The sequence below is a fragment of the Anoplopoma fimbria genome, chromosome 22, assembly GCF_027596085.1.
Source record: "Anoplopoma fimbria isolate UVic2021 breed Golden Eagle Sablefish chromosome 22, Afim_UVic_2022, whole genome shotgun sequence".
In the NCBI taxonomy this organism is placed as follows: Eukaryota; Metazoa; Chordata; class Actinopteri; order Perciformes; family Anoplopomatidae; genus Anoplopoma; species Anoplopoma fimbria.
In genome coordinates, this window is record NC_072470.1 from 7013440 (window position 1) to 7030607 (window position 17168).

The window sequence follows — 17168 nt, forward strand, 5'->3', positions numbered from 1 at the left end:
CTTCCCCAGCCTCTCGGGGTATGTGTGATTTATGAAGAGTTTACCCTCTCCCTTTATGAGTGTGCATAAATAATAATGTGGCCTTTCACCGGCACCGCAGTGCCTCAGCTGGTGTGTGTGTGTGTGTGTGTGTGTGTGTGTGTGTGTGCGCGCTCTCGGTTGGTGCGCACATGCTCCATCACTGCGGCTGATGCGACAGATGTGAGTGTGTGGACGCACAGAGAGAGAGGGAGGGAGGGAGGGAGAGAGAACTCAAACCTCTTCTGTGCCATGAAGAACCTTTTTGGTATTGAGCCAGAACAATCAGCTGTTAGCTCTGCAAACTGTTCTTTTCTCACAAATCTTCTCTTTAGTTTTATCTTTTGTTTGTGTGTGTGTGTGTGTGTGTGTGTGTGTGTGTGTGTGTGTGTGTGTGTGTTTTTTTTTGTGTGTGTTGTGTGTGTGTGTGTTTCTGTGTGTGTGTGTGTGTGTGTGTGTGTGTGTGTGTGTGTGTGTGTGTGTGTGTAAATGATTTCTCAGTTTGATTTCTAACACAGAGCTGTCCAATAATTCATCATAGATCACAATCTTCGAGGTAGAAAATTCAAATGTATTTGGAGCTGATACTTTGCCATGAAAAGTAAGTAGTCGACATTCCTGCATATGATAGTCTTCAGTATGAGAACATGGATAAAGAATGAGCCAACAAACTTTGTGTATGCCAAAAGTATTTTTCTTGGACGGACCAAATGGATTATGGTAATTCCCAGGAAGTACCAGGATCCAGATTTCCTGCATGTGTCTCATAATGTGGACATGTGTTACATATATTATATATATCAGCCCGGATAATGATCCTGATCCAAGTCCTGATACTATAAGCATGTGGCTATAAGAGGCTTATCTACATAATAAAACGTACATTTGCACTTGGCCTATAGATACGTCAACTTTTGAAGTTAGTATTGCATATTTTATGTGGTTTTTTTTTTTTCTTTACTTTGTACATATTTCAGTCCATGCAAAAAGTTTGGACCATCAAATAAGTTTTTGTTTGACACAGTATGAAAGTATCCTAGTTCTGACATATTGGAGGCTACTTTGCTTATATATCCTAGAGAGATGTGTTTCCCTATCTGTGTGACATAAGTTAATGTTTTATTTCCTATCCATAATGTGTTTACATAACTCATTTGCTTAATTTGCACGAATGCAAATCTTTAGACCGCTGCACAAACACGATTGACCTCTGTGTGTTCAGTGTTTGGATCAGTCCGTCAGAAAGAAGGGAACCATTTAGAGGATCAAGCACTGATGTCTCTGTATATGGTTCATTCTTTTATTTTGAAGGAGCTGACGAGTTTGATTGTGCATCTGTTTGTGTGTGCTTCAGTTCATGAGTGGGAGACGGCGTGCGTCTCTGCGGCTGCCGCTCTAATCTTGCGTGTGCGGTCATTTGAGTGACGTGTGTGTGTGTGTGTGTGTTTTTGTGTGTGTGTGTGTGTGTGTGTGTGTGTGTTCCCGAGAGGTAATATTCCACATCTGCTAGTGTGCTGTATAGATTCAGGCTGAAAGAGGAGCGGGATTAGCCGCGCTCTCACCGGTAATGCTACCAATTTTCTACTTGTTTAAATAACACAGGCCACACATTCCTCTGTTGGCCCTAAACAGTGCCTTGGAAACATCCACGTGTGTGTGTGTGTGTGTGTGAGTGTTTAGTGTACAGTGTGTGCCCTTGAACACGGATTAGTTTTTGCTCCACGCTTGAGTGCATCTTTGTGCATCCCCTGCATTCTGCAAGGTGAATAATTCCATTTTAAATGACTTTTAAACATCTGTTCTTTAGAATATCCAGCCCGCAGAAGAGTATCACAAATTACAATTAACTGCTCGACGATTATTTAAAAAAAAAAAAAGGCAAATAACCGTCTACACCTTGTTTCAAATCGATTGCCATTTCTCACCTGCCGCCACGGATATCTAGAGCTAAGAATTTCCCGCTCAGCGTGGGTGAGACGCTTTCCTTCTCTTGTACCTGTGCGCCGTCAATATTCATCCCGCTTTACACACCACGGAGAAGCCCATTCTCTACGCATCTTACCCGCTCTTTGTTCATCTAACTCGTACACACTGAGGGGGATGATTTTCCAGACTTTCCAGTCTTTTTTTTCGCAACAACACCAGATGCACGGATGTTTGGGGACAACCGTACAGTATGGAGAAAGTGTTTTGTTCTTGTGCACAGTTCCATCAGCTGGAATGTAAAAGTGCGGTTTTAAATCCATTTTTGGCTCCGGGATGCGTTCAGGAAGCGTCGGGTAGTGGGAGTTTTTATTCTCTGTGATTTTGATTTTAGCGCTTGCAAAAAGCAGGTGTCTAAAAACCTGTACTTTAGTTAAGAAAGTGTGTGTGTGTGTGTGTGTGTGTGTGTGTGTGTGTGTGTGTGTGTGTGTGTGTGTGTGTGTGTGTGTGTGTGTGTGTGTGTGTGTGTGTGTGTGTGTGTGTGTGTGTGTGTGTGTGTGTGTGTGTGTGTGTGTGTGTGTGTGTGTGTGTGAGAACTGTATATATGAGTGGCTGTGTGTGTGTGTGTGTGTGTGTGTGTGTGTGTGTGTGTGTGTGAACTGTATATATGAGTGTGTGTGTGTGTGTGTGTGTATGTGAGTGGCTGTGTGTGTGAGTGTGTGTGAACTGTATATATGTGTGTGTGAGATGATTGGGTTACCGCACTCGCTGTCAGGACGCCGCGCTCTCCTTCTGAATTATGCATCTCTCGTTCAAAGAAAGAAAGAATGAAGAATAGCGTGAGAGGGAGAAAACGGGGGAGAGAGGAGAGGAGAGGAGGGAGGGGAGGGGAGGGGGAGGCAGTCGTAAGATAAATGACAACAGCACAAAAGCAGAGCATCTCAATAGACTGGTACCACACACACACACACACATACACACACAGCGATGAGAGAGGAGAAGAAAAATGGGTTGATTAGTACCAGCAGATGAAATAGGGAAGTGTGTATGTTTGTTTGTGCATGTGTGTGTGTGTGTGTGTGTGTGTGTGTGTGTTGCTGATGCTTATGTAAAGACCAGAGGCTGGAGTGGTACCAGCATGCAGTGGTGTTCCACTAAAGCAAGGTGGCACTGTTCATCCTCTCACCGGGAAAAAGTGTGTGTCTGGGATTGTTTCCACATATAAACGTGGATGCATGTATATATATATATGTGTGTGTGTGTGTGTGTGTGTGTGTGTGTGTGTGTGTTTGTGTCCATGCGTCCATAACAGTGATGCATGTCAGCCGTGTATCTGATTGAAAGCGATGTCATAACCCGTGTACATTTATCGACCACGGTAAAGACATCCTCACATCTGGAAACAATTTTTAGTCAATTTTTTTTTTTTTTTTTTAACATATTATGGAGTTTGCTCAGTGGTCATGGAGTTGTCAGGGGGGAGTGTCCCCTTAAAGAATTAGTTGAACATCTGGAATAATATGACAGTATCGACCAGGGACTACTTTATCTCGAGCATTATAGTTTTGAATCCGTCCCTTCGGTGTTTTTAAAGGTGTAGAGTAACAGCTGTGGCTTCCAGCAGGCAAAACAACTAAAAATAAGTGGAATAGAACTTTTTTATTCATGGCAGACATTTTTTTAGATTTGACTGTTCTACTCGTCATTGTTCTCTCCACCTGCACGCACCGAGTGCATCCAGTTTACTCCCAGTTTACTTCCATATCAGCAAAGTCATTTAAAGGAATAATATGTAACTTTTACGCATTAAAATGCCTTAAAGACTGCTAGACCTAAGTTATATATTTTGCTCAGTTGTGTACTTACATTATCCTAGAAGTTTCTGATGTCTGGATCTTTAAGTATCACAGAAGAAGAAGAAGACTTTAAGACCTGACATGAATACAACAACTCCCATGATTCCTACTTCACGATGTCCCCAAACTGCAACTTTTGTTACCGTTTTGATTGAGAGAAACAAAATGATATATTCTATGTTTTTAATCTACTCTGGCAAAGAAGAAAAGAAGGCGAAACAAATGGAAATTCACACGGCATCAAGGTACAACAACTTGATAGCATCGGTTAATCAGAAATAAAACAAAATAATTTGTCAAAGTATTATAGGACATGTGTGGGTGGGTGTTTGCTTAGCCTTTTCATGAAATTTAGTAACATAAGTGTGCATTTGTCTGCTGCAGGCCACATCAACTCCAACATGTTCTAACGCCGTGCTGGAGGCGGTGTGAATCCTCACAGACACAGCGCTTATCTCTCTGCTTCACGCGTGTTATTGTATACGGCTTTCATGTATGTCATGACAATCGCTTTGGCTCCACACACACACACACACACACACACACACACACACACACACACACACACGCACACACACATTCTCCCCAGCCAGTCCGGTCGCGTTGGATACACGCGCTGCATCGTGATTTACACGCCATCATAACATGACAATATAAAGGATTCAGCGGTTTGTGTTTGCTACTAGTGTCTGTGTTTGTTTGTGTGTGTGTGTGTGTGTGTGTGTGTGATATGGAAATGAGACAACGGGGTCACATTATTCGGCAGTAGTTGACATGCAGGCTCCCCAGGTCCATATCAATACACCCCCCCCCACCACCACAGACGCAGAAGTAAAAAAACAAGGCGATTTGTTTCCTAGAATACTAATGGCGGTCAGGAGGGACGCAGACAAAGCTGTGCTTTAAGTAAACACACCGTGAGACATTCAAGGTGTTTTTTTTTTATTTTAGTTCCTACTTCTTCATCCCGAGGCTCCAGATATGTATTACGGTGTTTTGAAGGACTGGATTTCAAACCACTGAGTGCTTTAAATAATAATAATAATAATAAAAAACCCAGATTCCTCTCCTGCTGTTGTACTTCACAATAATAACGATTATTTAGGCAGATAGCTGGAGTGTAACGTCTACAACCAGCTTCTTTAGTAGCACATTAAGCAAAGCTGTTCTGTAACAACGGGGGACACATCTTATGATATTAAAGGGCCAATTCACTCAAATGACAACTAAATACAAACACTTGCGCTTATAGATTTTGTTTTAGTTTATTAAACTGTAGATTTTCCCCTTTTGTACCATTAGTTTGCTTCATTTAGCAGAGCCGTATTGGTTGCTATGGATTCTAGCTGCTTGGGATTAGCATTTTAACCCGCTAGCACGCTCTTCCTGACCGCAGTTTGGCCCTCAACAGAAGCCATCAACTGTCAGCCATGTTGGTTTCGACCAGGGTCCATTTAAAAAAACAAAAATAATAATGTGGGTTTTAATTGCCTATTTAAATAATTGGCATTTTTTTTCTGTGTGGATTGAATTTTTAATGAGAATACTACTGCCAGGTGTAAATGCAAGGTCCCATAATTGGACGTCGCCTTGATTGGAAAGGGTTAAGGTGAAGGTGAAAGGTCAAAAAGCCCGATTCCTCATCACGACTGAAATTACGGTGCCTCAAAAAGGGTCTATTTTTTTTCCCCATACCTCAGCCTTGTTTCCGGACGAATCAACACACGATTCATTTTGTTGATGGTTGGTGTTTGATTGAGTGATGAGCGTGAATCAGCAGGGCGGCCTTCAGCCGTGGCAAAAAAATAAACTCCCGGAAAGCGAATCATCAGCGCGGCGCACATTAAAAGAAGAAAACGAATAAATTGTTTTTGTGGGCGGCTCGTCGCTTTCCGTGTGCGTGTGTGTGTGTGGAGCGCGCACGTCACATTACGCTCCGAGTCTTCGTCTTTGATTGATGCTGTCAGCGAGTTTGGAGAGAGAGAAAGAGAGAGACGGAGGCCTGGGGAGCGCCGGAGATAAGGCGAGAAAGAGGGAAGCAGATAAAGAAGAGAGAAAGAGCTCGAGAAGCATCCATCAAGCGGCCAATCAGATTGTTTTTCCTGGCGTTCGGCCTTTTTTCTTTTTCTCGCTCTCTCTCTCTCTTCTCTGCATCTGCCAGCCTCTCAATCCCTCATCTTCCCTTCCATTCTCAGTCTCACACACACACACACACACACACACACACACACACACACACACACACACACACACACACACGTTGAAGCTCCTTTGCGTGGCGTCAACCAGGTGTCACGAGGATATTGAATCACGGGAGGTGGAGGTGAGAGGCGGCGCTGCAGCGTGATGGATGATACATATTTCGCCAAACCTCTGTGCTTATTGTTTACACACACACACACACACACACACACACACACACACACACACACACACACACACACACACACACACACACACACACACACACACACACACACACACACACACACACACAGCCTCCGAGCTCCCTTTTCTTGTTAATTGACGTCCCTCCACTCGTCTGTTGTTTTATTTCCATCCCCGGTTCCATCGCGGTTATAGCTTTTCATTAAGTGGTCATTTCCTTTCGCCAGCGCCGTCTAATGAGAGCGTCACGCCGCCTCGCGCCCATTCATCAAACCACGCAAAGCCTCACCGTCGACACACACACACACACACACACACACACACACACACACACACACACACACACACACACACACGTTCCCCTTTCGCTCTATCTGCCATCATGTCCCTGTCTCAATTAAGATTGTTTGTCGTTCCTCTGCCCTCCATCCCCTGTTCATTCGCCCCCCCACCCCCACCCCCGTCTCATCCCGGCCACCTCACTATGGCAGGCGTGTCATCGTGTTTGACAGCTTCTCATTCTCGTGTCGGATCTCATTTGGCTGCTAATTCCGCACGCCGCACACCGTCGTCGTGTGTGTGTGTGTGTGTGGGGTGTGTGTTTGGTGTGTGTGTGTGTGTGTGTGTGTGTCAGAACACCTCCGGAAAACAAAACGTCCTCTGCTGGTCAGATTTAGTTCAAAACTAAAAGTTATTGTGTCGCCAAAGTGGCATCTGCGGTTCGAATCCAACTCTGTTTGCTTGCCTCACACACACACACACACACACACACACACACACACACACACACACACACACACACACACACACACACACACACACACACACACACACACACACACACACACACACACACACACACTTGGCAGGCCGAAGCAGGCTGCATCCCCACTGTTGGCAAGATAAATCACATGAAAGCCTCTCTGTGATCACGGCACAGCGGAGACGCCATATAACCTGGCTGCGTGTTTTCCAGCTTGTTCCCACGCCAGGCATCTCATTATTCAGGCTGTCACGCTCATCTCGAGGAGCGCTCGTTCATCCCAAATCATGTGCACGTTATGTTTTTAATATCTCATAACATTTCGGCTGCAGTTTGACTCTTTGCGTCTCTCTTCCAGCTCGTGGCGGTGTTCGACGTCCAGCGCGGGAGGACCGAGAGCCCCGAGAGACGATGTCCAACGGCTACTCCAGCGCCGCCCCGAGCCCCGAACTCCTCCAGTACTTCTCCCACCTGCAGCAGCAGCAGCAGCCAATCAGAGCGGAGATCGAAGTCAACGAGGCCATCCTCAAAGCCAGTATGTCCGACCTGCTTAAAAAGTTTCCTCGTGCATTCATTTTCTGCTTCCAGCCCCCGAGGTTTTCAGCTTCATCTCATGAAAATGCATTTTTAGAATCCGATATCAAATATTCTAGTCGGCAGATGTTCTGTTTTTTTAAATGCAGGAGAAGTTTCATGCAGAAATCTCAAACACCTGACAAACTAAAGCAACGCCCAATCAACACATCTTTTTTTTTTTTTTTTTGTGCTTGTGAGAAAATGTATCGCGTCGAGACAGCAGGAGACGTGAGTGTGTGCGAGAGAAAAGTCAGAAAGTACATTTATGGAACAGCTGAAAACTGAACCTGCTGCGTAAAGAGAGAGGTTTTTGTGTGTGTGTCTGTGTGCGTGTGTGTGTGTGTGTGTGTGTGTGAGATGCCTGTAACCTGACTGCGTGTGAAAACAGATGCAGCGTTGACGCAGCGCTCTCTCCTGCCGTCCTCACTTCCTCGTTCTTCACATGCTTTCTCAGACCGAGAGACGCAAATGAGACTAAACTAAAGTGCCACCACTCAACAATAACAACATGACAAATATGATATCAATAAGAGACACTTCATCACGTCTTTATTCGTCCTACACGGACAAAAGCTTCCCTCTGTGAACCACGTAGGTGATGTGTATGCTCCGATAATGAATATATGTCAGGATATGTTTTATAGTACAAGGGCCAGATAAAAATCTGATCTAGATCACTTCCACGAGGCTCGTATTAAAAGGTAAGTGCGTATGTTCACATGATGATGTAAAAAAAAAAAAAAAAAAATGCAGCTTTTTTTTAAAAAGGAAGAGCAAGGAATGACAGATTTACTTCACGAGTTACTGGGTCATGGTGCATCTCCAGTGGGAAACATCATCACAAGACCAGTCACCCAGAAGCCTTAGGGAGCCTCTGGGGGGGGGGGGGGTGGTATCTGTGCTGCAGTCATTCTGGCTGTAGATACATCTCGCTGTACATAATCTAGATTTCAGTCCGTATCCCTTTTCCCTATTCCGCTGCTGCTTTTTTATTGGTTCACGTTTTGAATGACGGGAGAAGATGAAGGATTAAACAGACAGTCAGACAGGGGTCTCTCTAATCACTGGGCCGTTTCCCCTCCCTCCATCTGTTTCTATAGAAAGACAGCGAGACTCCAACCGTACACACACCTGCCCGCTTTCGCCCTCTGTGCCCCTTTCATCGGCCTCGACTCTCCTACTCGACTATTCAGCTTCCACCACCTGCCATGCAGCTCTCTCCGTCACCCGGGCCCTGACCCGTCCCCCCCCCCCCAACCTCCCTCCCGCCCGATACCTTCTCCACATCCCGCCCCGTCTCCGCGTGGCTTCCAGCTCTTAACTAGATTAGCACTGTAGCCTGTTAGCATGCCCAGGGTCCAGCAGAGCGTGAATGGACTCTAATTCCAGCTCCCCCCCCATCCTGTCTTCATCCCAGTGGGACCCCCTTCCTAACTCCCCCTCCCAAAAACCCTGACTAACTCAGTTATGATGTGACCCCGTGACGGCCCCCGCATATAGAGCCAGACTCATGCAATAAGGCAGCTTTTGTCATTCGGACATGCACGCGCACTCACAATTTTGACAAAAGAAACCCCAGCATGCAAGTTAAACAATCAAACCGGTCGACCATCCACTGCCGGGAAGGACTCCATTGGTAACAGTTTCTTCTGTGTCTCTCGACAGTAACGGCCTAAGAATTTACTTTGAAATCATATGAATACGCTTCAGATCTTCCCTGATTGTTAACAAATGAAGACTTCTTCGTTAGTATCTAAAATGATCCAGTTGTTGTCTCCGCATCAGTGGTTGCCATGCAACAACTTATTCAAGATGACTTTACTTGGTTTACAGAAAATGTAAAAGAGAACAAGAAAAAGGGTATAAATGGGGAGCCTCTTCCTGTTCCTCCTCACCCAAAGCATGATGGGAACTATGACAACGACCCATTTTTTTTACAAATGGAATTAAGAAAAAGCATTTTGCGTTTGTTCTGATCTTTGTTTTTTTACTTAGTTTTTTTATTTAAATACATCCCTGACACTCCATTCATAAACAGACATGTGTTTGGAAACCTTGACACTTTTACGCTGTCAAATTGTGTAAAAAACTGTCCTTAAACATGTATAGTTAGACTTTTCTTGAGTATATTCTCTAGGACTCTGAATGAGAGGAGTTAAAAGTGCTCAAAGGGTTAAACAAGACTAGATAAGAGCAATTTAGGCAGTCATGTACATTATGTAAACTCTTTAACTGGGCTATCATATTCAAATTAAAGTCAACAGTAGAGCAAACCTCACCTGATAGCTCAACAACAGATCAACTGCAAAGAAACGTGGCTGCTTTAATCACACGTATCACCCTAATCTGATTATTCCCAATAATCTGGTTATGGCGCGCATGTAATCGCACCGAGTGGTGGCGGACAGGACGAGACGTAATTCAGCAATCAGTCAGGCATCAAAGTGTTTGTGTGTCGGGGTTGGACTGCTTGTTTGAACAGGGTGATTGGACTTCACACTGCCCCGGTGGGATGATTAGACCGCCATTGATCCACTGCTGCAGACACACACACACACACACACACACACACACACACACACACACACACACACACACACACACACACACACACACACACACACTTGGAAAAGAGTCCTTATCGCATCATCCCATGAGCAGCCTGAGCCGCGCTGCTCTATCGATTGGGAGAGAAGCAAGACCACCCTGGCCTTTTGGCATGACGACACACACACACACACACACACACACACACACACACACACACACACACACACACACACACACACACACACACACACACACACACACACACACACACACACACATGCAGACAAAGACAAATATATATGAACAGAGAAGCTGTTTGTGATAAATGCACTTATAGAACACACATACCATGCAGATGCAAACTAAAAGGCAAACAAAGCCACAAACACATGTTCCCAGACAAGCACACACACACACACACACACACACACACACACACACACACACACACACACACACACACACACACACACACACACACACTCAGTCCGAAAGAAACATGACGCCTCCTTGTTTTCATCGTGGCCCGGCGTTGAACTAGCAATGCAAACTTTCACAGCACTGAAAACAAGAGAGGAAATTCTTAAAATAAACCTCAACGTTCCCAGAATTGAGCCAAGAGTCGCAGATGGAGAGTCGGAGGCAGATAAACACAGAAGTGGAAGCTCAACGAGGCCTCTTCAGGGTCGCTCCAGTTACACCAGTCTCAACGGAAAGACGAGGGGAGGAACATCGCCCGTGGGTGTTTTACCATTTGTTTCTCCGGCCTTGAAGCTCTCTCTGAGATGGGGCTCGGTGGGCGTCGTTGTATTTAAAGTGGCAGGGCACCTTGTGGTCACGGCTGTGCAGTCAGCGTCAATTTGGCCGACCTAAAATACACCCAAAGTTATGGTGCTTCCACCTCCGCTCCACCCTTTTGGCAGGGGACGTCGTGTTGAAGTGGGAAAATGTCTGTGATCTTAAAAAAAGAACGGAAATTGTGCTCACAACGCACAAAGGGAAGGAGTGAGCGAATCTCTCACCACGACTTCTACAGGTTTCATTTGTATAATTTAATCAAAGGCAAGACCTGTCTGGGAAGAGAAACAATGTGGTAAAATAGTGCTTTTAGATTAAATTATATATCTTTAGAGGAGATGATTCTTCACTGTAGGTCGGTTATGTTTCATTTGTCCATCCAAATGTTTCCACCTCGGTTTTCCATAAGTAGTAACTTTGTCTTTAAGGATGCAAAGCCTTAGAGGGTGCATATGGACACATTGCTATTCCTCAGGCATTTCAAAAGGCTACATTCTATATAAGTATTTATATAGAATCCCCGTCCCAGTCAGCTTTAATTAGAAATGGCTCTGAGCCCAATCTTGTTTACAACCGACTAAACGGCGGCTGACCCGAGCGAGTTAAAGCCGTCACTCTCATCAATATCTGACCCTCCGCGACACCGCTTGACCCTCCAGAGGTCAACGCGGGTCAGAGGTCAAAGCCAGTGGCCCCTCGGGTTCCTTCACACGGCCGGGGCTCCAGTAAAGGAGGATTGATGGAGGCGGATTTGACTCTGTTTGGCTAAATGGAGGAGGATTTATGGGACTGACCGCCCGGGTAATGGACCCTGACTGTGACCATGGAGTGGGGGTGACTTAACCTGGAGGTGATGACGATACGGTCAATCTGAAAATCCATTATCGCCATTTTTGGAAAAAAAAGTATCTTAAAGCTCTACAGGATCCAGTCTAAACAGGACTTATAATTTAGTCCAGCTGGCCTTGCAGAAGTGAATGTGTTTCAGTACTTAATGTTGCAGTTTGATTTAATGTTGTTGTGCAACTTTCTTTCCCCCCCCATGTGCTTGGGGAAAATCTATAGTATGACCTTAGCAGACCGGCTCAAGGCAAACGTGGGTGTGTGTGAGTTTTAAATCCCGATACCCACTTGCCGTTCGGTGTATTCTTATCTGCGTCCACGTCCCCTGAATGCACCAGACAGGTGGGTTCAGGAGGGACAGCAAAACAGCCAGCCATTAACTTTTACTGCTTTCTATACATGGCCACTCCAAACTTGTAAACGTTTGCATGTGTCGGTCTGGAAAAAAGACGTAGAAATTGTGCTTCATCAGGTTGTCCCATAAACTCAATGGCATCCTAAGATACGGCTCAGAATTAATAACGTTGAAAAGTACCTGCAGTGTTTGACCTATTTTAAGATGCACACAAGTCTAACAGATAATCAGATGGAGAAATCAGAATCCATTGATTCGTCGGAGCCCGTTTGATGTATTTCATGTATTTCTCTGGTTGTCTTTTGACGCCAGCACGGAGAAGATACCTTTTTTATTTCCCCACATGTTATTGTGTTAAATCAAAGCATGTTTTCACTGCTGCAAATAGAGAAACAGATTGCTCTTTATGTAGTTCCTGCCTCTTCATGAAGTCTGCTTTTCCAAATCAGATTAGACCACATTGTGTCGTTTTTTTCCCGGTAAAGCAGAGTGAAAGTTAGGAGAAAACCAGAAGAAGACTTTAATGAATAGGAAACCAACATTTGTGATTTTTGACCCGTTTGAATGTGGTTAAACTCAAAGTTAGCAGAAGTATAGAGAGGCTGTGACTAGTCAAGCAGAGTATAACTTATGCCAACGATAATTTATGCCAATTATTTAAAATTGATTTGTCCAACAAACCTGAACACAACACGAGTACCTTGTTTGAGCCATACAGGGTATTTGTGAATGTGTCTTGGGTGGTTGGAATGACCATTTTTCATCTGTCTACAATCACATACCACACACACGCACACGCACACACACACACACACACACACACACACACACACACACACACACACACACACACACACACACACACACACACACACACACACACACACACAGAGCTATCTGCTCCTCAGCTCTCTCTATTCCGACCACGTTAGACCAGGACCCTGTCACTGACCCTCCAAAGAGAGATTGATTACAGGAAAGTAGAGAATTTTGTTTGCCTTCCCCTTTTTTCCTGTGTTGTCGAGGTTTTTTCCTCCCTCCCTTCCCTCCCAGGTCACCGTCTCCCCAGCTCCCACCCTTTCTGTTTTTTTTTTTGTTTATCTCACACTCTCCCCTGTCTTTATTTTCTCCACTGTCGAGTTACATTTGAAAAACACCCTGCCACGTTTTTTTTTTTTTTTACATCCACAAAATAACACACTGCTCCCGTCGGGGTGGATATTAAAAGCAAGAGGCGGCACAAAGGTCCAAATTAGATTCTTTTGAATATTTTTACTGTGGATTCAGACCTGCCCATGTCCCAGCTCCTTTGGGCTGCAGGGTTGTGGGCAGTGTACTTGTGTGTGAGTGTGTGTGTGAGAGTGAGCATGAAGGCAACAGCTGTGTGTGTGTGTGTGTGTGTGTGTGTGTGTGTGTGTGTGTGTGTGTGTGTGTGTGTGTGTGTGTGTGTGTGTGTGTGTGCGTGTGTGTGTGTGTGTGTGTGTGTGGGGCTTGTGGGTGCATTGCAGAAAGGGTTGGGTGGCTGTTGGTTTGTTGAGTCATCTCGAGATGAATTATGCTTTTTTTTTTTTTTTTTTTAACAATACATGGACGGATTTGTTCCCATTAGATGTAATTTTTTTTTTTTTAAACACTTTGCATCCTTTTATCATTTCCTGTGTCCATTTTCTTCCAAATTCCCATTAGCTTCGCTCAATAAGAGGTCAGTTTCCTTTTGCTTTGTTTTTGTTTATCGGTTTCATCTTCAAATTTTCATTTTCTTTTGAGTGCTTTGGTGTCAAATGCTTTTGGAGAGCTCAGAGAGCCTCAGGGGTCCGTCCAACCCTCTGAGGCCCCCCCCATGCTCATCTTAATATGATGCAGGCCAGCTGCTCGGTGCAAAACTTGCCAAAAGAAAAAAAAACTTCTCTCCCCTCCTTCAATGACTCCTCTGTTTGGAGTTTGAGAAATTGAATAAGATACATTTTCTTTTCAACAGCGTGTCAAATAAAAAGGCCGTCCAACATCCCGTCTTTCTCTGTGTCTCTCTTTTTAACTGTCTCCCTCTCTCCACGCAGACACACCTCTGTTGGTGAGGAGCAGCAGTGACTCGGCCCTGGCCCCCGCCCGCGAGATCAGAGCCACGCCTCCACCCGATGACCGCAGCAACAGGTCTCCTGATCCGGTAAGCATCGCGTGCCCTGATGGATAAATTCCAGTTTGATATTTGAAGGAGTTATTGATTATTAAAGAGGGGAAAATCAGATAAAGAGGCGCAGTCTTTCAGCAAAAACAACTCCTGCTGTTCAAACCAGTCTTTCAAAAGGAGAAACCATGGAAAAGACATCAAAAATGTACAAAATAAAGTAAATAAATAACATGGAGAGATGAACACATGGCGTTCCCCATTACTTCAGTGGTGTGTGAAGACGGAGCTAACCCAGTGAATACTCCTCTTGTGGTCCACGCCCCCGGGCTGCACTTTGAAAGGGTCTGCCTTTTTCAAGCGCTCTCCGCCATCACCGCCATTAAGGAGGAGGACTCTGTGTGCCGCCGTTTGCTTGTCCCCTCTCTGTGGGCGACTGGGCAGGACGGAGGCTGTGTGAGGTCACGGTGGTACACGTGTTTGTGTGTGTGTGTGTGTGTGTGTGTGTGTGTGTGTGTGTGTGTGTTGTTCCCCACCCCTGCTGCGTTCCACACAGCGGTGACTAAGCAGAACACGGGGCATCAGCGGGGCGGTGAGTAAACAGGATGACAAAGCCCATATTTCAGGCTTCATACCTTTTTCAAACAAACCAGAAAGAACAGACGATATAAAAAACGCAACACTTCTACATCTCGCTTCATTTACACCCAGACAGTTGCTCCGTAGCACACAAGTAGATGCTATGTCGTTGTTCTGTCTCTTTACATTGCTATAAAGGCATTTCTGCTCTATTTAATGGAGAATAACAATGAGTATGAGACCTATTAGCACAGAGTTTAGCATCTAAGATAAAGAGGTTACGAGATACTATTTCATAATGAGGATTAATGAGGATAATCAAAAGTGTTTCACATGCACACACAGAGGAGAACAGGGGCTACCAGTGAAAGGCTGGGAGGCCGTCACAGCTCTTGGACATATTGAGTACCGAGGCCTGATGGACTTCCAGAGATCAATACACTATCACTTCATCCACTGTACCACTCCTCTGCAAACCTCCCCTCCTTTATCTTACTCATACACTCTTAAAACCAACACACACACACACACACACGCTTGTGTCCCGTTTTTTTGTCTTGAAGGAGGTATTGAAAGCAAGATAAAGTGTAATTAAGGCTGATAAAAATGCTCCCTGCCCCTTTGCTATGGTGAAGGCCAAGGTTGGCCCACTTCTCCCCGGCTTTTCATTCACATGTAGAGTAGTCCTTGAACACTCCAGGTCTTTATCAGAAGAGCTGATAAAACCAGCAAACAGGCAGCCGGCCCTTTTAATTGACTTCCTGCCACGGTTCGAAGCTAATAAACCATTATAATGCTACCTGCTAGCAGAATTTTTCAACTCCTCTTTCCTCCATCTCTCTCGTTTCATATATATTTTTTTATAATCCTCGTCATGCCAATTCACTCCCTCGCTCTGCCACCCACATTTTTTTTTTTTTTTTTTTTTTTGGGCTGATTTTCAACACCCAGAGGTGCAGTGATGCAATGAGTGTTAACACAGCAGAGAGTCGGACTTTAATGCGGTGGGGATGTTTCTCCTCTGCCCTGAGCTGACACCTCGGCTAACTAAACCACACTCTGTCCGTCCGTCCGTACAGTGCGCGTTCTCTTGCTACGTGCAGCAGCCGGATGTGTGTGTGTGTGCGTGCGTCCGCGTGTCCGTCCTCCCTCGCGAGGCATCTAAGTTTGTGCGTGAGAGAATGTGGCAGCGAGTTAATGTGATGGATGCGACGGAGGTCAAGGAGCACTGGCTAGCACACTGAAGCTGTGATCCTGCTGTGTGTGTACATGGAAACACAGTCTTTCTCACACACACACACACACACGCTTTTTTTTTTTCTTTTTCTGATGTGTAGCAGATGACTACAGCACCCAGAGGAGACGCACAAAAGAAATACACACACCTCATTACTCATCCATGGAAATACACACTCGCACTCGCACTCACACACAAACACCTCATCTCTCATAGGTCTGCACACCGAAGTGTCACTCACACCTCCCTCCGACTACAAAACCAAACACAGAAACATGTATGGCAGCGTGCGGCACGGGAACAGAGCAGACAACCTGTTAGTTGTGCTCAGGCGGGTTTCCAGACGGGTTTCACAAATTTTTTTTGAGCGTTCATCCCGGGAGTTCGCCGCCTGCCACGTTCAAATCACTCAGCGAAGAAAAAATTGCTCACAGCTTAAATGTCTTACATATGAACCGTAATTATTAAAGGGAGCCATTGTTTTTGTTGAAGCATTTAAAGACGTTGAAGCTGTGGTTATTATAGCGCTGAAATATGCAGAAGCTAAAGTGAAAGTGCTGATAGGAGTTGAAGTGTAGGAGTCGGACGGCGTTGAAAAAATGTGTTTAAATGAGGTTTAAGAGCCAGCTGAAAGAATTTATTGTCAGTTCAAGTGCGAGTTCATGAAGTTGAAGTGTCAACTGATGTGTGAGCACAGATGGGGGTCTAAGTGTCGTTTGAAACGGTAGCAGTAGTCACACTGGTAGAGCTGGGTATTGTTGTTTTTAACGAGACAACTGCTTAAAAAAAAGGTGATGGTGACTGTAAACAGTTTATATCTGTTACTTATTCAGGTTTACTTTTAAACTCTAGTTTGTTTTCCCGGGAGCTTAATAACCGTTTCTGTCAATGGAGTCTGGTGACTTTGAGGAAAGTATACAACGTCGGTTTCTACTCGCATCTAATTCTGTTAATTAAGGGTTCATTTTGACCGAATCAGAGTTAGTGATTGGTGCAACACTGAAAAGACGAACAAGATGTTTAATGAGTTTTATTTTGTTTATGTCCAGTTTGAATTAAATTTGTTTCACAATGATCGGCGAGGACATTTTACTGGGTGTGCAGGAGTCTGGAGGCTTTCAGGAGAGCGTAGTAATTGTGTTTTTCCCCCCCCAGTG

The 17168-nt window shown here is 44.9% G+C and overlaps 1 protein-coding gene across 1 annotated transcript in view; it reads left to right on the plus strand.

The window, feature by feature from the left end:
• pard3ba (par-3 family cell polarity regulator beta a) overlaps positions 1-17168 on the plus strand; it is a 123762-nt gene that overhangs the window by 15208 nt on the left and 91386 nt on the right. Inside the window, 3 exon segments of the mRNA XM_054624052.1 lie at positions 7307-7343; positions 7346-7483; positions 14128-14234. Coding sequence (XP_054480027.1) covers positions 7307-7343; positions 7346-7483; positions 14128-14234 — 282 coding nt within the window.